General features: G+C 44.2%; 1 protein-coding gene across 4 annotated transcripts in view; it reads right to left on the bottom strand.

The window, feature by feature from the left end:
• The window catches only part of SETBP1 (SET binding protein 1), a 269,874-nt gene that overhangs the window by 217,061 nt on the left and 25,695 nt on the right, over nucleotides 1-27,118 (bottom strand). The window contains exon 1 of one of the 4 annotated variants that reach the window (XM_084503658.1): nucleotides 15,570-15,708. The exons of the other annotated variants lie outside the window; for them this stretch is intronic. Coding sequence (XP_084359784.1) covers nucleotides 15,570-15,572 — 3 coding nt within the window. The 5' untranslated portion in view covers nucleotides 15,573-15,708. Of the gene's footprint in view, nucleotides 1-15,569; nucleotides 15,709-27,118 lie in introns of those variants that run through there. 4 annotated transcript variants of the gene reach the window in all.

The following is a 27,118-nucleotide window of genomic DNA, read 5'->3' on the forward strand; positions in this document are numbered from 1 at the left end:
CAGCCCTTCTCTTGCACCTCCAAAGACCTCTGAGCAACAAAGCTGTGAATCCTGCCAGAGTGGGATTGTGCCAGCAGCTGCCGAGGTCCAGCTTGCACAGAATCGCCTTTAAATGCCCGCAGCTCTGCTCCTGCCTCAGCAGTGAGGGCCAGGAACATGCAGCCGTACCTCATGCTGCCCTGGAATTATATGGGGTAAGGGCTCCTCCATCTCTCTGGCTTTGCAATGCCCTCAGAACATCCCACAGATGAAAATAGGATGTACAGCAAATGTCACTCAGACTTGGGCCCTGGAAACCTGTGGAAGGACAAAGCATCCAACATGGACTTTCTTTTAGTCTTCCTGTTGCAGCAGCCTTGCTTTTCACAGAGAACCATCTTTCTGAGCACTCTTGGCAGAGCTGACCTCAGCAGCACTTCAGAGACTTGTGCTACAAGCATGGCTCTCCAGCAAGATACTGTGAGAACCAAAGTTGTGTTTTTGCAGTAGAGAACTAATTTTCTGTATTCCAAGGTAGTTGTATAGTCATAATGAGGAGAAATGCTAGGTAGGTAAGTGGACGGTAGAAGGCCTCACTGTTCCAAAACAAGGTAGAAACTTGAGAAAAACAGGATGAACAGTGTGAGAACAGTAAAACAAGGATCACAAGTTCTCAAAACATAAGAAAGGAGAAATTAAAGGGTTACAAAAAAGAAAAATTGTACATATATGGTATAGCAGAGCGTCGAGTAGCTTGCCAACCTGTAGTACTCGGCCAATGAGGAAACAGGGGAGGTGATCAGGCATCGGGTAATAGGGAATAAAAGGTTATGATTTGTTTACTAAAATGTGCTCCTAATTGACAGGATGCCCGCCATTGCAATCGCGAATAAAGTAGCTTCACAGAAGGTTCTGTCTGAGGAAAATTATTTGAGATTTTTCTCACAATTTGGGGGCTTGTCTGGGAACTTGTCACCTGCCAAAGATTTCTTGCCACTACAGACAGGAAGGTGCACCCCGCTGGTTTTGGTGGTCCCATCAGGGGTGGTGGGTTGTCTCGGTATGGCCGGCAAAGGACCGAGACTGATAATTTGAAGACAGGCTCTGTGAAGCTCTGGGGAGAAGGGAGGCCAGCACAAACATATGCAGGCACAGCCCACATATAGTCCAGCCCAGATCGGGAACAGGCACTGGGATTACTGCAGATAACCTGGACCAGGAAGCCATGCACGGACCGAGGGAAGGGAAACTTTACCGTACCTTGCCTCGGGTTGGGTTCAGGGAGACCCTGGTGTGAATGAGTCTGAGTGTGAATGAGACGCACTTTTAGTGCGGAGTGAGTGTGGAGTCCTAATCCGTGAGGCTTGGCGGTCTTGTGAGGGGATGAACAAAGTCCCCTCGACTGGAGAGGGACGAAGCGAAAGAGAAAGGGGAAGAGTGAAAGAGAGTCTCAAGAGTTTGGGCCCTTACGTGTACGGTACCCCGAGCACAGTGAAGTGACGTGCTCAGCAGTACATCCCACCTCTGTCCTAATCTTAGGTGCAGGTGTGTGGGTGGTAAAGTCCACAGCAGCATGTTGGGAAGAGCTGGGGATTAAGGGTCCAAGAGTCAGCAGTGTGGGGTTCGGGACCCCGGGATTGTGCCTAAAGATAGCCCTTTGGAGAGAATGCTAAGGATGTGGCAAAACAACCCTAAAACTAGGGAAGAAGAGCTAAATACATGTATATATTTATATATATATATATTTTTTTTTACAAAAAGGTTAAATATTGTGTAATTGTCTGCTGTCCCTGGAGAAGTTGTGCAGGGGAGTGCGGACCAGCAGGAGCAGAGGCTGGGGGGTCCTGGTGGGGCCTGGGGCCATGCAGGGCCGACGAAGGGCCAGTGCCACTCCCCCCTTACTGGCAGAGAGGCTGGGAGTTTTAAGAAGGAAATTGAAGTCTTTAATTGAGGGCCTAGCAGAACAGTCAAATCCGTTTCTATGGCCTAATTTGTATTCCTGGGGGGGGTGAAATGTCAATCTTGAGTATGTTATTCCCTGGAGAAGAATGTTTAGGAGGGGAATGATTTGCCAGGCAGCTATGCAAGAATGGGAAAGAACTAGCAGCCCTCCCCAGACCAAGAGGAATTCTGATAGAGCAGAAATATCCACTTACCCGACTGAAACAATAACAACCCACAACACAGAAATCATATGAGAGACTTGGGGTCAGAATTAGAAAGTAGTCGGGGATGAATCCTGAGGACCCGGTAGCCCAAGGGCTCTTGAAAGTTCATTTTGTGATTAAAGCCTGGCCAGATATACAGGAAAAGCTCCAGAAGGTGGGAGGATGGAGTGACCAGTGCGGGTTGCATGAAGGTGTATGCCAGGAGGGGAGACGAGAAGGAAAAGCAGAGAGGGAAACAAATGGTATTCACAGCGTACTGGGTAATGAGGCAGAGGGGTAGACAGAGGGACTTTTGGAAGGAGTCGGGCCCTGGATGGCAAGGAGAAGAAGAGAGACGGAGGAATAGCAGACAAGCAAAGCCACCTGTGCTGCCGCCTAAATCCTAACAGGGACAGGCTTTGAAAAGATGTTTAAGTGTGGCCAGGCTGCCTACTTCAAATAGGAGTATCCAGAGTAGGAGAAGGAGGAGAGATTGCTGTTATCAATTCAGAATAGGGGAGTGAGGGCTTCTCAGAAAGCTAGTTCCCTGCTAATGGAAAAAGTGTACCTCAGGGGTTCCTCAAGTGTACCTCGATAGGGATCACTCTACAATTATCATTCCAGGCAAAACAGACTTAGCATAGGAAAATTCATAAAATGTATTACATATTGCTAACGGGCTGCAGTGGTGAGAAACAGAGAAACAAGCTGGGGACACCTTCCCCCATCCACTCTCTTCCACCTCTTCTCTGCCCTGAGTGGCACGGGGCTGGGGGGAGCCACGAGCGGGGGCTGCACTCAGTCTGTGGAGCTTCATTTCCACTGCTCCTTCATGGTCACTCTCCCCTCTGCTCTGTTGTGGGGTGCCGACCTTCCTGGGCTGGTCCTGGATAGACTGAAGCATGGAGATCTGCTCTGCTGTGGTACACCATGGGCTGTGGGGGTCTGCTTTCCCCACCAGGGGCCTCTCTGTGGGCCATGGGGGAGCTTCGGCTCCAGCACCTGGAGCACCTCTGCGCTGCACTCCCCCTCCTCTACACTGACCTTGGTGTCTGCTGGGAGGTTTCTCCCTCCTCACTCTCCCAGCTGCTGTTGTGCAGCCTTTTTTTTTCCTTTTCTTGGGTGTGCTCTCATAGAGATTTAAACTGCATTGCTCACGGCTTGGCTCTGGGCCCTTTTGGAGCCAGCTGAAACTGGCCCTTATCTAACATGGGGATGCTGCTGGATTCTTCTCACAGGGGCTACCACTGCAGCCTCCTCAAACAACCAGAACCTTGCCATGTGAACCCAATACACCAAGGCAGCTAGGTCATTCCTGGCCTGTAAAGTATCAGGGATTAAATTAACTAATGAAACCCTAGATGTGATGGGGGTAGAAGGGACTGGGATAACAGTGCCACTTTTTTGGGGACACCAAGCTGAGGCTAGGGATAGAATGGTCACTGGGCAATTATTGTATGCACCCGAGGCAGAGACTAACTTGTTGGGAAAGGATTTGAGAATGAAACTGGGCATTCAAATAATAAATTTTTAGGCTGGAATAATGGTGTTACTAATGAGGTGCTCTCAGACCCTGAGAGCAAAGATACATTCACCTCTGACTGGAAAGACCCTCAAATGGGGCGGAAGCAGCAATACAGGTGGACACTTTTACCTCAGGGGTTTACAGGGCCACCAATTTATTTGGGCAAGTTCTAGAACAAATTTTGGAGTAATACCAACCTCCAAAGGAGGTGTTACTGTTACAGCATGTGGATGGTCTTTTATTGTTAGGACAGAAGAAAACAGTTGACAAGGAAGCCACTAACAAGCTATTCGACTTTCTGGAAAAATATGGCTTGAAAGTATTGGAAAATAAATTATAATACGTAGAAGGAGAAGTCAAGTATTTAGGGCTTCTGGTGTCTGTGGGGGAACAAAGAATAAATCCAGAGAGGATTCAGGGAAGTGTTGAGCTACCCCTACCCAAAACTGAAAAGTATCAAAAGTTTTAAGAGGAGATTGGGAGCTGATGCGAACATCTGATGTGACGGATGCGGGATGGACTGTTCCAAGTGCTCCTGACTACCAAGACGGCAGTAAGAACAGCTGAGAAAGGGTGAACTCAGAGCTGGGTAAAACCATCAGTTAACCCTGACACCAGAGAGACTGCATTAACAAAGAATTTAAAGGTTAAAACTGTTAAAACTATCTATTGTAAACCTTTATCTTCTCCTTAGAAGAATTCTTACTGAATTAATGAGTAAAAGGAATTGAATTACACAGAATAGGAGTGTTTCTAGGGAACACTCTGGAAGTGGGAGAAAAAGAAAGGAGGATATTTAATCCCTAGCAGAAGAACCCTTATTAATTTGTGATTTGTATTGTTTTTCTTAATTGTTATTTCTTAATCATTATAGGGGTGTATATATACATAGAAATGATGTATTTTAAGTTTATCTTAGTCATACCTATTCTCAATGGATTAGTGATAGGATGGAGGGAAAAGTCAGCATTTCCAATTAATCCAGAATTTCTCGAGTTCTATCTCAAAATAATTGTTGGATTTGCACCCAGATGCCTAGAAAGACTGAAGAGGCCTTGTCCCTGATTGCTATTTCCAGCAGCAACTGTGTCTGGATTCTCTAGATTTCTAAAAATGACAGATCGTACTCAGTCCCGGGAAGGAATAGATTTTGAAGTTGAGTTCCCTACACATAATCCTGGCTACAATATACTGTGTTATCAAAGGTGCCTTTTAAACAACAATGATAGAAACTCAGGGGGCAGTAGCACTGACCCTGGGTGTGGAAATATCCATGAAATAGGGAATAATCCATACTGTACTGAATATGATAGCCACGGGAATGCTAATATACATAATGCACACCAGATACAACACGAGAATCCTGTAACTGGATGGCCTGTCCCAAATGGCAAGGAGTGGTACTGGCTATGTGGCAATAAAGCCAGGAAGGTGTTGCCCCGAGGATGGAAGGGAGCTTGCACCCTGGAGGCAATAATTCCAAATGTAACTATTACTGAAGACCCACAAAGCCAAAGCCCCCTTGAGACCACACACAGAATTAAGCGGACTCCAGATAATCCTCTAGTGAATTTCTCTAGCATTTTACAGCATTTTGCAAGGTGGTTTTTACCTTAGTTAGGGGTGAGTGAATTAGAAAACGCTATTGTAAATATATGGAAGAGCTAGAATATAATTTTGATAAGTTTGCAAAAATAGTACTCTAGAATCAAATAATATTAGATTTATTAATAACCTCATAAGGAGGAACGTGCACTGTAATTAATACTAGCTGCTGTATATATGTAGGTCAAACGGGATGAATTTGACTGATCTAAAAATAATTGGAGAAAAAAGAAAAAAAGAAAAAAACAAGATCCTACATAGATTAGCTCAAGATGACACTTCCTGGGGATTTAGAAACTTTTGGGAGAAATTAATTTTGTAGTTACTTGAATAGAATTGTCTCAAACAACCATTTGTTGGTATTGTAACAATAATGACCTTATATATCTGTCATCCCCTGTGATATCTGAAGAAGAATATTGCACCTTAATGTTGGAAAAACTCAAGAGCGTGGTATGCGAAGAGATGCAAAAAAACAACACACAATAGGAGTAAGAAAATAAGAGGGGGTAAGGGGGGAATTGTGGAAAAAAAAAAAAAAGAGTTGTATTTTTGCAGTAGAGAACTAATTTTCTGTATTCCAAGGTAGTTGTGTAGTCATAATGAGGAGAAATGCTAGGTAGGTAAGTGGACGGTAGAAGGCCTCACTGTTCCAAAACAAGGTAGAAGCTTGAGGAAAACAGGATGAGCAGTGTGAGAACAGTAAAACAAAGATCACAAGTTCTCAAAACATAAGAAAGGAGAAATTAAAGGGTTACAAAAAATAAATTGTACGTATATGGTATAGAGGAGCCTCGAGAAGCTTATGAACCTGTAGTACCTGATCACGTCCCATTTCCTCATTGGAAACAGGGGAGGTGATCAGGCGTTGGGTAATAGGGAATAAAAGGTTATGATTTGTTTACTAAAATGCGTTCCTAATTGCCAGGACGCCCACCATTGCAATCGCGAATAAAGTAGCTTCACAGAAGGTCCTGTCTGAACAAAATTATTTGAGATTTTTCTCACTATACCCACATGCTTTTTTGTGCATGCTTAGGGATGACGATTATGTAAGGGAGGTGATGACATCCTTCCCCATCCACCCAAAATATCCCAGCATTTCCAGCCCAGGAGAGAGCCTTTGTGGCCACCTTTGCTGTCACTTGGCACAAGGCAGGGCACGCAATGCATCCTGCAGCGGTGCTGCTGAGCTCCGTGGCTACTTTTCAATTGATATCACTGCTGTTTTGCACTACTTTTGCCTACTAAGTAACAAGGCCTGGGGGACATGGTGATTTTATTTTTTCCAGAGCCAAAGTTCACTCCTTCACCAAGAAGAAAATGCAAATAGCCCAGTGGTGGACCTTTAAGGAAAAAAAAAAAAAAGAAGGGGAGGGTGCATGCATAAGTGACATTCAAAAGAACAACATATTAAGCATTTAAGGTTTTTACACTGTTCTACAAGTGTGACGAAAAGTCTTGAGGAAACCATGCCCAAGAGCCCACAGAGGAACGCAGTAGAGTGGGAGAGCAAAATTGGAGAATGGAGGAAAATGGGAACTGAATCCAAGGTGGAGGCAAGCAGCAGTACAACAGACAGCTGGTGTTTGGGTGGTGGTAAATCACCCTGAAATGAGCCTCTTCCCTCAGCTCAATGAGGCCTAAACAACAAAGGAAGGCACAGCTTGCAGCCGGACAGCCTGCTAGCCAACCACAGACACACATGACAGCTTCATTCAGGAGCCCGGAGTCAATACAAAAGCTTCGAAATCAATCCGACATCCTGCGACCTCAAACAATGCACCAAATCTTCTCAGAATTGGAGCCCCAAATGAGGGGGAGCAGCATTCAAGGGAGATCAAACCGCAGGGCTGGCATTGAAAGGAACTAAAAAGGAGAAGAATGTTCCCAGTTTATTAATGGTGGGGTCTGGCCGGCTGCATCCCAGCCGCCATAGGTTACGTTCATTAAAGGGCAGCGCTTTGCACGCATTATGCAGAGAGCCCAGCCACTATGTGTGCCTGTGTGCACGAGCGTGCCCCTCACTTTCGAGAGATCAGGATGTGCCTTTCTGCTTAGCACTGTTGTCTTCATCAGAAATTCCTCCTGTGTGAACCACAAATGTGGGTTTTTCCCACTTGAGCAACTGTATGGGTACAGACGCGCGCACGCCCTCGCACAGACGCACGCTCGCTCTCAGCCTTGAGCCTGAAAAGCATAAAAGAACACAGGCAGGCTCTTTCCAAGGAAGAAAAAAAAAAAAAAAAAAAAGAAAAAAAAAAAGCCTAGCTTTTCCCATCTAAGCAATCGTCCTTCCCTCCTGGCCATGCTTTTGGCTCTCACAATCTACTACAAAAGTCTGAAGAATTACACGATGGTTGCCACTGCAGACAGAGTTGATTGCTCCATAAACGCTTGCACACACCTATGAGACTTAAAGATATGGTCCCACACCACAGCAAAGACCCAAATAACAGAAATAGGAAAAAGAAGGGCTTCAGTCCCATAGGCTGCCTCCTCCGGATGCCATTAGCCCCTCTGGGGTAATTTCACCTGCAGCATCTGTCTTACAGCACCACATACAACTGGCACCCTTCCCCCATGCATGTGGCACCACCAACAAAAAGGCCAAGCAAATCCTTTTTATCAGCTTCCCTTTGAAGGCAGGTGGAGAAGTAGAATATAGACACACTGACAAAAAAAAGAAAAGGATAAATACCATTTGCAGAAAGTACTGTTTGGATTTGCCTGTCCTAATTATCTTCTTTTCAGCTGCCACATATTTGAAAGAGTCAAACCTTGCAAGTTTTCTCCTCCTCAGCTGCAGAGCCCAAGACGGAGCACTTGCATTAAGAGGTCAGACTTGAAAAACGCTCCTTTTTTTGTGCTGAAATGGGAGTAGATGAAGAGAAAGGGTTGAATTTTTCAAAGCTGTCTACAGATTTTGATGCATATTTCCCATGTGTTTTCACTAAAGATGTGTCAAAGTCCAATCAATTTTGCTTTTATAGTGTCACACTGATCTCATATTCAGAATAGATATGGCTGTAGAAGCTAGTAATCTCTATCAGATCAGGAGAAACTTAGGTGTACTGAAACTGAAAACAACAATAAATGTTCCCTAGGACCTGATTTCAACACATTTTTTCCTCAAAAGATGGAAAACTTAGTACTAAGGCTCCACAAACAAACAAACAAACAAAAACACTAAGAGAAGATGAGGTGATATTCAAACCCCTTCAAACCCCACACAGGAAGACTGGAGAGGTCCCCACCTGGTTTATCAACAGTAAAACAAAAAGCCTCTCCATTATCATTCATAGAAAGAGGGAAACTGCAGCCAGCTTGGGCAGGTGCCCAATGATGCGGTAGCTGAGAGGTAGGAAAGGATGGAGGGCTGCAGCAATTTGTATCAATGCTGAAAGAACAGAGTCTGCAGGGATCAGATGGAGAAAGATTCAAGGTTAAGTTTGATGGTGAGATAATAAGGCTAAAGTCTTTCATTCTCAAATGTGTTTTTCTTCTCTTTGAAATAGCCATTTTAGTTTCATCTATCCAGTGAGTGCAAATTTAAGTTCTTCAAATTCAGGAAAGCCAAGCTCTTATTTGGATGATTTCTTTCTTTTTGTCTTCCTTGCCTGCTTTAAACTCTGCTATTTGAATAATTTAACAATCTGTCTTAAATATTTCACTAATAAATCATAGGCTGGTGTTTCAATTCATGTTACAACTAATCAGTGGAGGAATGCCTGAGCTGGAAGTTAAAATTCTGCTCCACCAATTTGGTGATGCATAATCACTTCTCCACAGTCTCTCCAGCAAATAAAAACTTCTCTGCAGAATTAATGTCCTATAAGAAGTTCTTTGTGCAGGTGTAAAGCACAACCGTGATTCAGGGCTGTCTATTCTGCCAACAGGGCTTGATATTTCCAGACCTAATTGGTTTGTAGGGGTTTCCAACCCTGCCAATGACAAGCACGGAGCTCATGGCTGAATCCCATTCATGGGCGTGCAGAGCCAGGGTCCCACTCCACCACTAAGGATGCTGCCAGGACAGTTTTCAGAGATGGAAGCAGGCACCAAGGAATCCCAAACTTCACTGAGCATCAACAGGAATAAAGCTTTGAGTTCCCAAACACATTTGGCAACTACATCTCAATGCACTTTTGATGTAAAAATAACACACTTATAAAAAATAAGAAAAATCAACCACTCCATCTCCAAAACTCCCAATTATCAAAATGAAGCCAGTAAGCCTTGCACAAACACAAATTAGTGCAATTAAGTCTAATTTTGTCCCTAAATCACTGAGACACATTCAGGGCAAGAACCACTGTGGTGGCCCTCAGCAAAACCCAAACCTGTGTGAATAGATAGCAAGAAGTTCATAGCTGACATTTTGACTTCAAAAAGTAAAACAGGATAAAATGAACACCAAGAAAGGAGGGGAAGGGAACAGCTGTAGGATACATCACTACTAAGCTGCCTTTTATTTTTTTTGTGCGTGTCAGTTTACTTGGTTTTGTAATAAAACCCACAAAGCAATGCCTTTACCCCCAGAGAAGCCCACAGTGATGTGCCATCAATACCCACGGCAGTGTATGAGCACAATGCACCCGCAGAAGCAGAGGCACGTGCACTCCTGCAATCCTACATAAACAGATGCACAAATAAAAACCACCATGGGCAATGTGACTCCTCTCCTGCAGCTGGGAGGACTTCTCCCCATCCCACCTCCCAGCGGCAGTGAGCTTGCCTGTGGGAGTGCGGCGAGGTGGAAATTGGAGCTACTTCCTCCTCTTCATTTGAGGACAGACATCTCCATCTTTCCTCCCTGTCTGCAGCTGACAAGCTTCCTAGACAAGCTGACATGGAAACAGCTAATTTACAGCTTTGTATCAGGAATGTGGCCAGGGCTTCGGTCCTCTGCACCCCAACTCCCTCAGCTGGGCTGCTTCATCCCCAAAAGGGTCGCCCCTTCCTCCTGCCCCTCTCCTCCCACTCCTCCTCGTCTCCTGCTTTTGTAACTTATCTCCCTGCAAGCGACTTCCCAACAGGAGCTGAAATTAAACAGGCTGCCCATATGCCATGGCTCACTTGTTGTCTGTTCCCCTCATTGCCATCTGGCCTATTTGCTCAGCCAAGGGGGGGAGGGGGGTAGGAAAAAAAAAGTGTAGGGGGTGTAGTGGGGAAGAAGAAGAGGGATAAAGCCAGACACAATGAGGACGAGGAGGGAGGTGATGATGCTGTCTCTCACATCTGCTCCTTGGCCAGACTCCCAGATAGATCAGTAATGGAGAGCAGCAGAACCAGCGACAATTAACCCAAACACACTCCTGTTTATTTAACCTGTTCAGAGGGATCAGCTCATGTGCTGCTCCCCTGGCAAGGAGGCACCGCGCTCCAGCAAGGAGCTTCCCACTGAGAAACCCCAGCCAGAGAAGGAAAATGGAGGGCTTCTCTCCAGACCCAGGCTGGAGAAGAAGAAAAAAGAAAGAAAAAACTCTGCAGAATACAATGTGTTGAGTTTTTCCTTAACTTTCCAAATCACTTTTTATTTTTTTTTTCCAATAAAGCAACAGAAGCAGATAAGAAAGGATGTAGCTGGGTGTGGGGGGAGTTGCAGGTTTGCCCTGGTTTTGATCCATACTACTTTCTAAAGCTATTGACCCTGCAAAATCAGTAGGGCAAAAAAAGAAAAAAAAAAAGGAAAAAAAAAAAAAGATCCTGAAACACCCAGTTATTTCCACATTGCTTTCCTAAACACACACAAGTTTCAAACCTTGCAAATTGTTGAGTGCAGAGATTACTTTAGAAGGAAAAAGAAAAGATAGAAGCTCAAGAAACTGTATGGCCAATCATCAAAGATTTGTGCCAGGCTCAGGAGAAAGTCTGGGAGCAAAGCTGTGGGAATAACAGAAATTTCATGTTTTCCAAGCAGAAATGACAACCTCGAGATTAAAAAAGACAAAATTTAACTTGGAAAATAATTAAAAAAAAAAACCTGCAAAGCTATTTTCTGAAAAGGTAGTAAAAAAACTGCATTTGCAGCCCCTTTTACTGCTTATTTTTCTTAATTTGCAATGACACATTGCTTACACTTGAAAAGGCTGGTGCATGTGGTGATAAGGAATTTAATTGCATTCCAGTCCTTTTACCCAGTTGCACGTGTATTTACCTACAAGAAACAGAAGCAGAATTCAACTTGTGTTTGTCTGCAGAGTGCAAACTGCGGGTAGTAGAGAAGCATGTGTGCGAAAACATGTGCCTCTCACTGAGATAGGTATCAAAAGTCATACGCTTGGTTCATCTCAAGGCAGGCACCACTGAGCCATGAGATGATGATAATTACCATTAGAGCTCCATGAGATCATGGTGGGGAAGCCCCTCTGGGGAGAGGCAGCAGGGAGGAAGCGCAGACCTCCTCTTCCAGAGGCAGCAGGGTTTGCGTGCGGGCACAGAGAAGCCCCAGGTGCTTCCCAGAAGAAAAGGTGTCACTGCAGAAACCATTAGGGAAAGAGCCCTTCTGTTAGCAGTGTGCCTACACCTGAGTCCTCCACAAACACAGAGGAGAAGAGATGTTCCTGCCTGCTGATGGTACCTTCTGATTCACACTTATGTTTTCACATAGCAGCCTGATTCTACAGCTGAGCAAGGTAAATTCTTTCCATCTGTGATAATTCCTCTGCTTGCAACTATTGAACGAAAATAGGCTTAGGCTCCTCATCTTTCTACTTCATCCGCACAGGTATGTAAGTAACATGCACAGTGTGGCACCAGGTGCTCCAAAGCAAAGGCTTCATTGATTTTTCCAGCAATTGCATTTGTGGTTCCTACCAATACGAAATGATCCTTTCCCCATCCAAGCAGTCTACTTGCAGCTTTTAAAAAGGAAGAAATGTTTTGTGAATGCAAAATGCTTTGTGATAGTGGAAATAGAAAGCAGAAGATCACCTAAAACTGAAACACAGCAACATTTCCGCCTTTAACACTGCTGCAGCCACTCCACAGCAGGGCCTCCAGCTTTGGGAACTGATCTGTTAAAAGCAGCAGCAACAACAACAGTCAAAGAAGTCCTCTCCCACCCTGGAGCCAAATTCCACTGCAGGTTTCGGCTGACATCACCAGCTGACCAACATGCTGCTCTTGTGGTTTATGACCTCACCACGAAGCACCTCTATGGAGTCATTCCCTTTTACCTTACTGCATCCTCTACCTAATTGCTTCCACAGTGTGGCTACAACAGAAATTCTTCCTACAGCTGAACATTCATATTCCCAAGAGCTGACACCTGCCAGGTCAAGTTCCAAAGTCCTTAAATTTGATTTTACTATACTATGGGAAGATGTTTCAGTGAACAGAAAAGCACACAGAGCCAACAATTAATCTGATTCCTTCATTAGATTTTCTTCTAAACAAAAGGGGACTTGCCAGAGATGGTCTCACATTATTCTGTAAGAATAGAATGGAAGGAAGGGAGAATGGTGTCAAGAACAATCTGTCCAATACACCATTAAATCAGAATTGGAATTCCCCAGCTAATAACAACAATGAACTGAGATAAAATCAATAATAAGACACTGATCAGAGCAGTAAGGAAAATTGGGAAGAGTTTAGGAGGAGGAGGGAATATTTCTGGTACTTTTAGTTTGCTTTAGTTAGCTTAGTGATATGGTTTGGTGGAGGATGTGTTAGTGTTAGGTCAGAGGTTAGACTAGGTGATCTTGGAGGTCTCTTCCAACCTAGATGACTCTGTGATTCTGATTTTTTTTTGTTGTTGTTGTTTTGATTTGTGATGTGGGAGTGATCAACACTGAGCTAATGGTATCCAAGCTGACTCGTGAACACTGTGCACCTCATGGAGTCTCAGCTTCCCAGAAAACCAACAGATTAATCCTGTGAAGAGATAAAGATGCTCCCTATTTTGCAGCTGCCAGTGAAAGCCCTTTCGGATGCTGCAATATGCCTGCTCCCAGGCTTGCAGCAGGTGAATTCCTTTCACATCTCTGCCCAGAGCTTTTAACAACCTAAACACCCCATTAAAAAATAAATAAATAAATAAATAAAATATATGTTTACACTTTGCATACTGAGATTCCAAAATACTTTGCACCTACATAGTGGGTTAAGTGAAGATGTTGTCTTCTCATGACTACAATATTGGTGTGACACTTTGAAATTCTGGTTCTTTGCAGAGCATACATTTTCAGGAACATCTATAATCTAGCACGCCTTTAACTATGAATCCTTGGTTTATGCCAACAAAGCCTCTGGACCCTCAAAAACTTTGCCATCCAAACATTGGAGAAATCCAGACAAAACAGATCCATCAAGATGTGGATCATTCGACCTTCAGCAGGAACTATTTATTATGGGACCACTAGGAGCAAAACTGGAGGAATTGTGTTTGCCCATTTAGGCCACACAAAGACCAAAGGATATTGTGACCTTTAAGGAGGAGCTTCCCTAGTGCTGTATCATGCCTAATCATGCTGGCAAGGGGGAGAACATACTCAGGGGCTATTGGTAGTGTGTCTGGCTGGCCAAGGAAACACAACTACACAGGCAGTATAACACATGAAAGAAGTGAGAGCAGACTGAAGGCCTGAATCCCTCTGCCCTGAGAGCCCCACTTGACAACCAGCATGCCACCAGGCACTGGGACTTGTCAGCAACACTCACCTGAGCCAGCAGATTACATTTTACTCCCCTTAGGCAGTTTGAAGGCCCTTTAGCCTCCTTCAAATCCTTTTTATCAGCTGCTCTGGCATCCAGTTTGGAAATTCAGAGAGAAAAAATAAACAAACAAACATGGTTTTGAGTTGCAGTAGGCTGCAAAACCAATGTGAGAGGTGGCCAGACAGAACCTGAGCCTCCATGCCAGCAGTGAAAGGTGAGAAAAGCCACAGGACATTTGCCTCTCCATTAACAGCCAGACCTAAAACTGCCAGAATTGGGGCAGTTAGAGACAAGTATGTGGCAAGTGTGCACAGAAGGCCAGCAGTCAGCCTAGCTTGTGGCAACAGAAACCAAGCACGGCTAAAATTCCCTGAATCCCTGGGAGGGTGGGGGGCAGCCATTAGGCTTAGGCCTGCTCCTTGGGCCTGCCCCAGGCTTCAAAGGCTTGAGTCAAACCCACCAGAGAAATCCAAACCCTTATAAATCTTCTATTTGGACTGGGTTTCCAGTGCCATTGGTTTAAAACAAACAAACAAACAAAAACTATGCTCACTCAGATCTAGCAAAAAAAAAGCCATTTTATTTTCATATGAAACTCCTGAAAGCAATGTGGATTTTCTGGTGGATGTCCGAAGCCTGAAAAATGCTTTGATTTCTGCACATTCCATTTGAAAAAGGAATCATGCTTTTTTTTTTTTTTTTTTTTTTTTTTTGGTGGCAGGTGTGGGGAGACAGAGATGATTTCTTTCATTCAAAGTCTGGGGGAGAAATTACCAACAAAACTTCAAACTTTTCCTTTCCTTCAATTCCCACCCATGTTGCTTCACCTATATTTGACCATCATATTTGCCTCACAAGTAATAAATAGAGTCATGGGGTAAGGATAAAACATATTTATAATCAAGCATATTTACAGTTTCTAAAATACTCCAAATAAATGTCCTGTTAGAAACAGGAATGGATAAGCCACTACTCTATCTGCAAAAGGCTACAGAAATGGGGCAAGCAGCTGAATTAGTAATATCATGGTACATATCCCTTACTGTAAATCACCATCCCTCCTTTTGGCCCCAGATGTTAGAAACTCTACTTCTTTGAACTGTTATCACCTGTCTCTCCCACCCACCCACTCACTGAGAAGATAAAAATCAAGGTCTGAGCTGCTGAGTCAGGTTACCAACACCCAAACAAGACATTTACCCAGACTTGTTTTCAGTCACTACTTTGCTGAAACGCTGCATCACGGGGCTGGCAGGAGGATCTGTTAACCTCTTCTTAAGAAGAGGGTCTCTAAGAACCAAAAACCATGCAGGACAAGAGGAAAAAAATAATAAAAAAAAAAATCCTTTGTGAACTGGGTGAGTTTCAAAACTTCTTGTCAGAAGCTGGTTCTTCTCAACACAAAATCCTGAGTGACTAAGTAAAAGACCCTAGATAATAGCTCTAGCCTGGAAATGAAAATTAAGCTTTTTGAAACAGCAATATACTGTACAAATAGACTCTGTAAACACAGAAACACTCTGAGCCTCAGTTTCCCCTGAAAACTGATTTCCAAAGAAGTATGGGTCTCCACACAAAAAACTCTAATAAAAGATATTGATATTATGGGTGTCATTTTAGAAACCTAAACCTTTGATGGGGGGCAGACTTACCATTCCCCTGAGGGAGGATCTTCTGTTTCTGCTGCGTGAAGCACAGTTCTCCACTCCAGGTTTAGCTCAAGCTTCATATTGTCACAGCTGAAGGCACCCCGGCAAAGCTCAGACTTTCCATTTGTCTTGGGCTTCTTCATGTCTCCTTTTTAGTTTCAATTTGTATTTCCTGTCTCGCTCCCCTCCCCCACACACCCGCCACTCCTTTCATTTTTGGGTCTTCAAACAAAAACCAAAAGCATCACGGACTCAAAATCCTTTGTATTTTTCTAGTTTTGACTTGAAACTAGAGCGGACCAAACGCAACAAAACAAGACATCACTTCAGTGTTCAGAATGATTGTAGACCTGAGAAACTACCTCCTTTTTCATAGCGGATGACCTGTGCTGTCATATCTCTGATTTTCAGAGAGGGAAATCAAAACAGAGGAACTTCAATGGCTTGATATTTCCATTTTAAGCCAAAGCCCATATGTTTCTGGTTTCATAGCTTGCATGCTGGATACACATGAATTTTGAGGCGCAAACCCCTTTGGAGTTTAAGATCTACATCTTCATGCAAATATAATGCAGTGCACACACACAGACACAAAAACTTTTTAAATTATTATTATTAACTGATTTTGATTGACTTTTCATCCTGCTGCTCTTTTTTTTTTTTTTTTTTTCCCCCCTGCTCTTTAGCAATTGCAACTAGAGCCAATAAAGCTCTCTTGCTCCCTACTCCACGAGGAGCACAGAGGAGTGCTCACATTTCTCCTAATTTCAGCACCTGGGAATTATTCCCGGTATCCTGCAATTTTGACCTCTTTTCCTTTCAGTGCCACTTGCACTCAGAAAGTAAAATTCAGTCCCGGGAGAATATACGGGATGTTTTACATCACAGGACAACACTTTCAGCACTTTGTTTTGGGACTGAAAAAGCAGGCAAGACAATCACCTGCTTGAGTGAGCTCTTTGGATGAGGCAAACAAGTATCACTTTGTTCTCACTTGTGCAACCCGGGCAGCAACCAAGAGGGGTACAGGAAGGTCAAGACATACCCATGATTTAAAGGCAAGAGGATGGCTGGGTAACTGAATGAGCTGGGGCTTCACTTTCAGCTCTTGTTGATACAGAGATTTACACAGAGGGAGGTTTGTTAGTGCCTCAGTTTCTCTACTGTGAGGTGGGTGAACATGCTGCCTACTCCCATCACAAGGCTCCTAATAAAGGACTCTCCAAACTAGACACAGGTCTGCAATGCTGAACATCCAACACTCCAGCGACTTGGTGGCTGTGCAGCTGGAAATGTTCCTTGACTTGTTCCAGGAGCAGCAATAACACCAACCAGGTCATCCACGCTCCAGGTGTAAGGCAAGGCAGGCAGAAGGGAACCAAACCTCAGCATACCCCATTTAAAGATGACCCATAAAGCAAGGCAAGCCTTCTTTCCATTTGCTTAACAACAGACAAGTTTCAGACCTGTTGATGAATGCTAACATCTGTAGCCAAGCCCATACGGTCTATAAAAAAAAACTTATGAACCTCTCTTGGGTATCTTTAAGGAGCATAAGCTTTTGAGGGACCAAATGCAACATAACTTGCTGGCCACAAATAGGATACAGCCCTGCCAAAACCTTCCTCCACTGCAGCTTGTATTGGCGGCTATGGCATTTTCCAAAAAAACACTTTATAAGCCAGTCTCTGAGTTTTATGGCACAAGCATATAGAAAGAAATGTAAACTCTGCTGACCCTCATGCTGCTTTTTGGCTCAAGGAACTGCTTCTTCCTACATCTTTCTTTCCCTTCTGCTCGTCTCCTTAACTAACCACAGATTTCTAAGTAAAAGGAAATTATGTTAATTGAAACCTTCTCAGGACATCATCAGCTTTAGCAGGAGCATTTGGGGAATGGTGAGGCAGAAGGCTTAGGGCAGAGGGGACATGAGTGATTAAATCGCCCCTTGGAGGGTGTGAAAGGCCAGTGAGGTACTTTTGGCCACACCTGGACAGAATTCCCTTCTCCCACGTCCCACCAAACCCTCCTGTGTCTGAGAGCAAGCAGGAGAGATGCAGTGCTGAAGCAGGAGCTGAATCAGGAGTCAATGCAGCTGATCTGTGACACACCAAACAAAATTTCTCTCTTCGCTTGGACTCAGTTTTCTGCTGCAGAGTAACGCGCTGGCTGTGCTACACTTTCACAATGACTGTGCCCACGTGCAGGCATCATGCAAGTGCTGCTACAGGGTCCCTCACTGCTAATGGCAAAGTGCAGGCGAGTGCATCTCCATCAGCACCAGCTTTGACTTTATAACTATATAAGCAACAGCTGAAACTGATGCCACCACCTTTACCAACAGAAGAAACACAACTGAGGGGTATGGTCACCATGAAGTCCCTTTGGTTCCACCCTGAACTACACTGATGAGAAATGCTGCTCCCAATCCCCTTCTCCCTGCACAACCTCATTTCAGATTGAGAAAGTTGTTGAAGAATGTTTAATTGTTCTGACTTGATTATTGTCTACACAGAGTGGATGTACTGAAGGGTTGAATGATTGTCATGTTTTACTGACACAATTATATCTCATCCACACTGTGCACTGAAACAGCTCATTTATTTCTGACCAACAGATGATAACCAGATCCTCAACAACACACAGATTTTTCATGCAAGCCCCTCTAATACCAATATTGTGAGCGGTACAAACTATGCAAGAAGCTAGACTTACAATGCAAGTCTTCTATGACAGCAAAATAAAATCAGAAAGGGGTCAAATTCTCCTAGGGAGATATTTTGAGTTCACTGTAGCAATGTTTTGACATTGCAGTCGCATGGGAAAAATGACCAAACAAACTGCAAGCATTGGGCTCCAGGGATTTCCATAAGCATAAGCACAAAGTTTCTGGAAACAGGTTCAGCTGGATAGGTCTTTCAATAAGTGTCCTCCCCTCCTCTCCCTCCCGTATGGACCGGCTGGCTGACTTTCCCAGAGTCTCATTTTGCAGTCTGACTGAATACCACTCAAAATATTTTCTCAATTAGAGGAGAAAACAGGAATTTGCCACTTGTCTGCCTCTATTCTGTTGCCTGTCAGCATTCAGCAAATATTTCAATCGTAGCCCTTTGCATGCTGCTAGCCCTGCTCATTTAACCTTTGGCCCTTCCCTAGGCTAATCCATCGGCCTTTACCTTCAAATCTTTACAGTCAAGCGCTGACTGCAGGACAGGCTCACAGGAGGGGAGGATGAAAGGAAGGATAACTTATGACAGGCTCCTATATTGCAGTTGGGGAGGGGGACGTGAGGGTGCAAACCTCTGACCATGCTCCTTGAAGATTTCAAACCCCTTTACGTACTGCAGCTGAGATTTGTGCTTCCACATCTGGAAGGCGATGAGAATAATTATTTTATATATATATATTATTTATTATTTTTTTTTAAGGAAGAAGAGCCTCCTTCATCTTGTCTCATGGCCTGCAGCATCCCAAGGCAGGTATCGAATCGACTCCAGAGCCTTTGCTCCGCGTTTCCCACCTCAACCGCTCCTCTCCCCATCTCGTGTGTCACCGAGATTAGTAGCTAACAATCCCGCTGTCAAAAGTGCATGTGATGAAAATAATGCCCAGAGCGCAGCCTGTCAGCCTCAGAAGCGCCTGCTTGACTTTGACAGCAAAACTGCGGACAGCCCAGAAAGCCCATGCTGGCCCTGCCACCCCCCTCCCCGAGCATCCCATACCGCTCTCCTGGGGCCGTACCCAGCCGCCTGCTCTATGAGAAACCACTGACCCTTCCATCACGTGGACACTTTAATTGTTCACATCGGTATTTTGTTTCTTCCTACTGTAGACAGTTTGCTGTCTGTTATCTGTCTTTCATATGTAATTAATTGTGCTGTCTCCCGGCTCATTAGAAACAAGCCCCTCTCTCCTCCTCCCCTGGCCAAGTCACAGTGTGCATTATTTAGGTTAAATCATGTTTAAGTAACTACATAAATACTAGGTCGAGTTTGCCTTTTGTCTAGTCTGTGGCTGTAGCTTGGCTCTGCTCTCAGCGTGCCAGACCAGGAAAGCCCTTATCACTGGAAGCTCCCCGAGGGAAGCCCTGCCAGGGGCTGCGAGCATAGCGCAGGGGAAGGCAGCACCATCCACCCACCAAAAAGAAGGCTGGGACAGTGGGTAGCAAGAGTGATCTCCCAAACTTTATAAGGCAGGCCTAAAGGTCAGTGCCGCTGAGCAAAATCCTACAAAATCCAGTGAAATGCACTTCAAATGACATCACATGTCTTTGGTCACCTGCTACCATCCATTCAGATCTCTCCTCCAGCTAGCATTGCAATTCAGATGCAATGCAGCTGGCAAACTTTGAGTTTTTACTCAATTAAAAATGAAATGAGACTTTCTGAAGTGGGTTCCCTCAGTGCATTGGTTGAAAGAAAATAATTGAGGATGTGGGTATACAGGTTCAAGCAACCTAAAAACCGACATGAATCATCAACCTGAACTCAGACAAAACCTAAACCAAACTGTCTTACTGGGTCAGGGTAGTTCAGCTAAGCTTGAGAAGTTCACTTGCTCACATTTCTGCGCTTCCTGGGCCAAAGCTTAAAATCCTGGTAAAGCCTTTTCCTGTATAAAAATATTCTAATATCAGCTGATGTAAAGGTTTGGGGATTTAAATATCTGTTTCTAGCTGGGAATAACCACTGACAGAATGAGCATGAGAAAGCTTGTTTCCATGAGATTTCCAGCTTAGTTTAAGAGATTTAATCATCTGGATGAGCTTTGGGTGAATCACCTGAACTTTTAGGTACTGATTCCAGCCAAGACCTCCCATCTTCTTTGTGTATGCACATCCTCACTGATAGACCAGGGCTAGCCAAGTGCTTTAACTGATTGGACCAGGTTCAGTTTTGCTGGATTGCCTGCACAAAGGTTGTAAAGGGCTTCAGTGAAGGTTTCCACATGAAACACTCTGCAGACATATCCAACAGTGTTATATTAAGCTAAATTACTGCTTGAGAAAACTGCTTGCACCAGGTATGCAAGGCAATGAAGTTCTCACTTCCCAGCACAATCTGGGCACAGACAGTGGTGGAACAAAAGGCTTCCACACTGCCTAAGACCAACAGATCTCACCAGTGACATGGGAAGACCACCATGAAGAGCCAGGGCATAGTTCAGTTTTCTAGTCTGTCTACAACCAGCCCTCTCCACCAAAAGGGCTTAAAGACCACAGAGGTCATAAGCACATGTCACGCAAGTCACCAAAGTTGTTTTTGTCAAAGACCCTCAATCTAAACTTGTTGCCTTGGCTTGATACAGCTGCCAATCTATGAGCAAAAAGTGTTGCTATTGAGCCAAACCTACCGAAACAGCAGCCTTACTTCCCATCCCTACCCAACTTACTCTCCTAATGCAGCTTCAGGAAGAGGCAGCCCCCTTTGCAACCTTTTCTGAGTGTAGGGAGACAGTAAGAAGATGCCCACAGTTTAGTTTGTCAGAAACACACATAGCTTTTAGAGGATGCTGTATTATTAATATACACTTAAAAAAAAAAAAAAAAAAAAAAGTTCTCAAGAAGGAAGGGGGAAAGGAAGGAAGAAAGAAAGGAAAACATACACGAGTTGGGGGAGGGAGGGAAAAAGGACAACAATCTGAGACTTTCAATGGGAATGTCCAAAAATAACACAAACAGGATCTCCCTGCCATCTGCTCCGATCCTCTCTGAATGGCTTTCAAAGCAAAAAGCCTTGCCAAAACCTGACAAACAAAGCACCAAGCATCAGTTTTAATGGAATACCAATACAGCGTTCCCCCCACCTCCTCCTTCCCGCTACATATACACACACCTTCCACACCCCTCCAGTTGCCAAATAAATGACACTATGCAAAAAAATTTGCTTCGGTTACGAAGCTGAATAAACAAGGAATAATTTTGCAAGTACTCCCATATGTCTCTGCTTACAATGGACACTAATAAGATTTGCCATAACTAATTCATTCTTTCACACCATTACCCTATTCTCTATCTTTAAAAAATAAATAAATAAATTCTGCCTATCCCATGTGCATTTTTCTGCAACTTTCACACAGTTGAAACACAAGCATTTCAATAGCAGAGCCCACCCATCACAGAACAGACACTTGCAGCTTAGTGCAGGCCCCAGGGAAGGTTTAAAGATGAGTTTTACTGAAGCTTAAGAAATAGGAAAGTGTTTGTTACTTCTTATTTAGTTTATTGTTCCCATTTAAAAAAAAAAAAAAAAAAAGTTTAATGAAACTGATCAGAAGGCATAGGAGAGCTTCTTCATCAGCAAAGTTGGTGTGTTAGTACAAAAAATAGAAAGTCTCTACTCCAAAGGCAATGTGCTAGTACATATAAAGCAGAAAGGGAGATTCATTAGCTGAGAAAGACAGCAACTTCCCTATGTTTCACCTCGGGCTAGCTGCACAGAGCGAATGCAAAGCAAACACAGCAGTAACACCCAAGTAATCAATGCAGCCTCCACCCTGGGCTCTGGGTTTAGTCTGTTACAGACACCAACTACATAAAGGGGTGAGATGGGGAGATCTCTGTATAACGTGCAGAAATCATTTTTATCGTTTGTTGTGTTGCTTTGTCTCAAATTAGTGGCATCTCTCCTGACAAACGTAAGAAATAAAAAAAAAAAAAAAAAAAAAAAAAAAAGCTCAAATTCACACTTCTCCATTGCACTTTGTTCCCTCTGCTATTGAGATTTCTGTGTGCCAGAAGCACACCTTTATCAGGGGCTGATCAAGAATGTTTTATTGTTATTTATTTAAAACTAGAAAGAATAATAAAAAACATCTGAGGCCTAAATTACTTGAACAAACAAAAGAGTTTTCCCTCCCTCCCCCCCCACTATCAACACCCCCCCAGTGCCGGATCTGCCCCTCCCCCTGCAGCACACAAATGGCCTCACACCAGACAGGATGGAGGGAGGGCTCCCAATTACACTTCTTTATTAACAAGGGGCCACGGCGGGGAAGGGTCTGGGAAGAGGGGGGTGTGCACAGCGGCTGCCAGCTCCTTCCCGCTACCCAAAATGGGGAGTGGAGGTTGCAGGTGATCTGCTGGGAAGGGGCTTGTGTGGCGCAAGCTTTCGGCCACCTGCCAATCCTCCAGGATGCAGCCCCCCCCATGACACCCTATTTCAGAAGGAGGACCCTCGGGGCACCCAGTTGGTCCTTGCAGCACCACTGATGGGCAGAGTTGGGACCCTTATGGATGCACCAAGCTACAGGGGTCAGCATGTGAAATTGGAGCAGTAGAAGGCAGGATGGGCCTGCTGCAGCCCTGGACAAGACACCTCTCTCTACCTCAGTTTTCCACTTGTAAAAATGGAAAACACACTTATGGAGGCACTGAAAACATATTCTGTTTGGTAATGTTCATACATGATAGTTGTAGGGTGCTGCCATCCATCATCCAACTCCTTTCTCCCCCTCCCCATCTCTGTGATATATATATATATATATTTAAACACTCTGCTCTGGTTAAGGTGTTTTATATATATTTATTTATTTATATAAAGCACCTATCACATATTGACAAACACTCTTTGGAAATGCTCTGACGGCAGGGGTAAGAACAGAAGTTGGCCTGTCAGTACCTGAGCACTTCTGTTTCCAACCAATTTAGAAAAAAAAAAAAAGGCACACGACTTTGCTGTGTATATATATATACACAGCATATATATATATATACACACATATATACACACACGCATACAGCAAATAAAAGTCTCTGTATCTGTAGACTTTGATATACATACATACAGATATATATATATATGTAATCACATATATATTCCAACTGAGGGGTTGGAAGTTTGTTACACTAGGAAAGATATTTTTGATAAAAAGCAGCAGTCAAAATCATTTTTTGTCCCTTTTTAATTTCCTCTCAACCTCAGAACACCCTTCACGTTCACCCTTCAAAGCTGTGCCATCATACCTTCTGACAAACTTCCTTTCTGAGCTTCTTGGGCCTCTGATTTACCCATCGTACCCTGCCTGGTGCTTCCATTGCCATTTCCATCTGGAAAAGCCCAAATCCTCCTTTCTCCTTACCTCACTGTTAAAATTCCTCTCCCACCAGGCTGTCGGCTTTTCCTCAGGAACAAAGCACAGACCCAGTGAGCAACCATTTCTATCTATCTGTGTCAGCAGCCACAAGAAAACTGCTCCCCTTACTTTCAAAGTCCCCCATAATTTTATCCCAGAACTCACAACACACTTGACATCCTTTCTGACTCCTTCCTTGTGCTCAAAAACTAGCTGTGCTTTGGTTGCTTTGGCCAGTCTTTGGGTTTATTTGTTTATGGAGCTTTATGCTACCCATGTTCCTTATTGGGGCTGTTTAGTCAGCCACTATCTGAAGTTTCAATACGTACATAAAAGTCACTTTTGTACCTGTTAACTTTTTCACTTCAGTCAATCTCTCAGGCTGTCCCTATAACAGCTCTTAGCTGCACAATATGACCTAAAAGGCAGGTAGTGCATTTGCACCGTTAGCAGGTACATGGTCCCAGGTACTTGCAATTTCCTAAGAGATTGGGCTTAAAATACAGAGATTACCCAAACAAAGTGACAAGGACCATGGGCAGGCAGCAAAGCTGCAGGAGAGCAGAAGCACAGGGGAATGGAAGGGGAGCATAAAGCACTTCTGCTTTTCTAACCAAGGATTAACACATAGGTTTTAAACAAGGGGACTCCCTTCCCAGCTGACAGCAGCAGCTGCAGCTTCTGACTTGCTTGCAGAGTGGCAGGGAATCGAATCAAAGAGAAAAGAAGAAAGAGGACAACCCTTCCTTGGGGAGTAGGAAACACAATACGGGCTATTCTAAAACCCCTGCAAACAGTGGCTTGGTTTTAGGTCAGGCTCTCCTTCCCCCTTCTGTCCTGTTACCCTCCCCTCCTCTTGGAACAAAGGGAAATTGGTATTTTTCAAAATTCTTCTGAAAGCCAACCCGGCAGATGGTTCTTTCCATGCCGGGGAGGGAACAAAAAGAAAAACCTGCCAGGATACACATCACCGCAATGTGACAAAGATGGGCATGGTGGATGGCCTCTGACCCAGGGATTTCACGGAGGCCTATTAAACCATGTGGCCAAGATGGACTGAGTCGACTTGTATCTCCAGCACACAGCTGCCATACCCCACAGGCTCATGCAGAGTTTCATTAGCTGAAGTCAGACTAGATAGACAGAAAAATGACCGGGTGTTTTCAGATTTCCATCCCACCTTTTCAGCACTTCATGATGGTCCCACACACCACTGTTTTAGCAGGTGGAAGTGACGTTCAGCTGCTAAATTCACAATATAATAGGAAAAGACTTATTTAGACAGGGATTAGCAATGTGTGCTACTTCCTTGTTTTGCTGTAAAGAGATTCACAACTCAAAACCTGTGCAAAATCTTAGGTACACATCAGCAACAGGAATACCTGCAGATGCAAAAAGCCAAGGGTAAGTCACTCTCTTGCACTCAGGATGAGGACTTGACTGTCCATCACAAGCTAGCCTCCTGTTTCTTTGAAACCTTCTCTGCCTTCTAGGTGACATCGACAGCCAAATTCCCATTATTTTCAATGGTGATCCAAGCAGAAGTAAGGGCTCCTCATCCCAAGCACCCAAGCCTTGCGTTGCCTCCAAGGATGAAGCATGATTTTGTCAAGTGCCATGTCTGCCAACAGAAGCACAGGGAGCAGCAAAGGACATGCTGCCCTCCCATGGAGCTGCCCCACACCTCCCAAATTCCCATGAAGCACGTTGGCAATTACTGCCCCTGAGTGACTAATAGCAGCTCCTGCCCACACCCTGAATTAGTGACCTAAGGACAGATCAATCTCTCCCATCACAGCCTTCTACTGGTGATTGCTTTGCTGTAGTCACAGAAGAAAACGGGCTCCCACCCCCTCCTTCAAATCAGGAATGTAATTACAAATAATGCAATGGAATTAAGACAAGAGAGAGAAAATGCTGGAGGGAATTCGTCCTAATGATTACATGAATTATTGAAGAAAAATATTCCAGGGAAAGTGAGAGGCTGTCGTTGGAAAGAGTCAGTGGAGCACTGGTGAAAGCAGTGTCAGCAAACAGCTACAACGTTAATTATCCCCATCTAACCTGTGTATACATGGGCTATAAGTAGTAAAGCACATCACCAATTCAGTAGCAGCAGTTACCTTGGAAGATGAGGCAAAACAAGTGCCTTCAAGCTCCCTGGTAGTACACCCCACACAGGATACTGATTTAGGGATTCTCCCTGCAGATGAAAAGATTGTGGTAGGAGAGGCAGAAATGACAGTTGATCAAGCCCCTGATAGTGCTGCTGCTCCCCAGGGGGAAAATATCTGCCTCAGGTATATTTTTATTAGCCTTAAGAGTGAGTTTTTAGCAAATTACCCACCTGAAAATACAGCAAGTGAAGCTACCTAAGCCAGGACAATATTTTAGCGTATTCTGGGATGCAGTGAAGGGTAACAACAACAAGTAAGGTTAGGAATTAGTGTTGACTCTGCATCAAAAGTATGAGGAAACCATTTCTCATGTATCCTCCTTGGAAGCATTTGCCAAGCGTGTTACAGAAGCACGTGGCTGGGAACAAGCAGCGTTGCCCCCACAGTGAAGCAAGAGCATGATCTCTGGTGACACATCTAAGCATCCACTGCTTGGCCCTCTCCTTGTCAAACAGAGCCAAGCAGCCATCAAGGAGAGCTGGCTGTGGCCTCTGGCGTGGCTGCTTGTGCCACCGCATTCCTCCCAGGAGCATTGGGCAAGGGAAAATTACCCGCAAACCCCCTTGGGGCTGATTCTCATCTTTCAGCATGTGGATCAAAAGCGGCTCACATGAAGCTACAAGGCTGTGAAGCACTGAAATTCCTCAATGAGCCACCTGGGTTTATAGTGGTGGAGTTGTTGTAACAGCGATGTCAATAAAAGATACCATCTCTCTCTACAAACCTTGCCACCCAGGTGAGACAGCGAGCCATGAGAAACTGATAAAAAGATAAGTAAGGAATATTTACTGGAGGACTTGTTGACTCTTACCACATTTTAGGGCAGAGAGACCAGAAATAACCATTAAGAGCATCTAGACTGCCTGATTGCAGACAGGCCCCAAAATTTCTACCTCCCATTGCTACACCAAACCCTAAATCTTCTTTGGGATATTTTTTTTTTAAATCATTAAGCTACCAAAGATGCAGAGAGTTTATAATTTTGAAACAAATTCCGCATGTCAGTGACAAGATGATGACTGGCTCCCAGAAGCCAGCACTCTAAGATCAGGCCACCATCTGGGAGGCTAAGTTGTGTTATGGTTAAGCAACTACAGTACAATGACGAAGGGCTGAATGTTACCCCGGCCTGTGACAGATTCCTTGACTGAGTCATTAATCTTATTAGTCTCTTTCACATACTGTACCAAGAGACGAGATGTTTTCATTTCTCCTGCTTTAATTTCCACGGAGTTTGTGGACTTCTTGCAGGAGGACAGTCTCTTCTGCTGCCTTCGTACATAGCCCACCATAGTAGACTTT

This window comes from Aythya ferina (assembly GCF_964211825.1).
Source record: "Aythya ferina genome assembly, chromosome: Z".
In the NCBI taxonomy this organism is placed as follows: domain Eukaryota; kingdom Metazoa; phylum Chordata; class Aves; order Anseriformes; family Anatidae; genus Aythya; species Aythya ferina.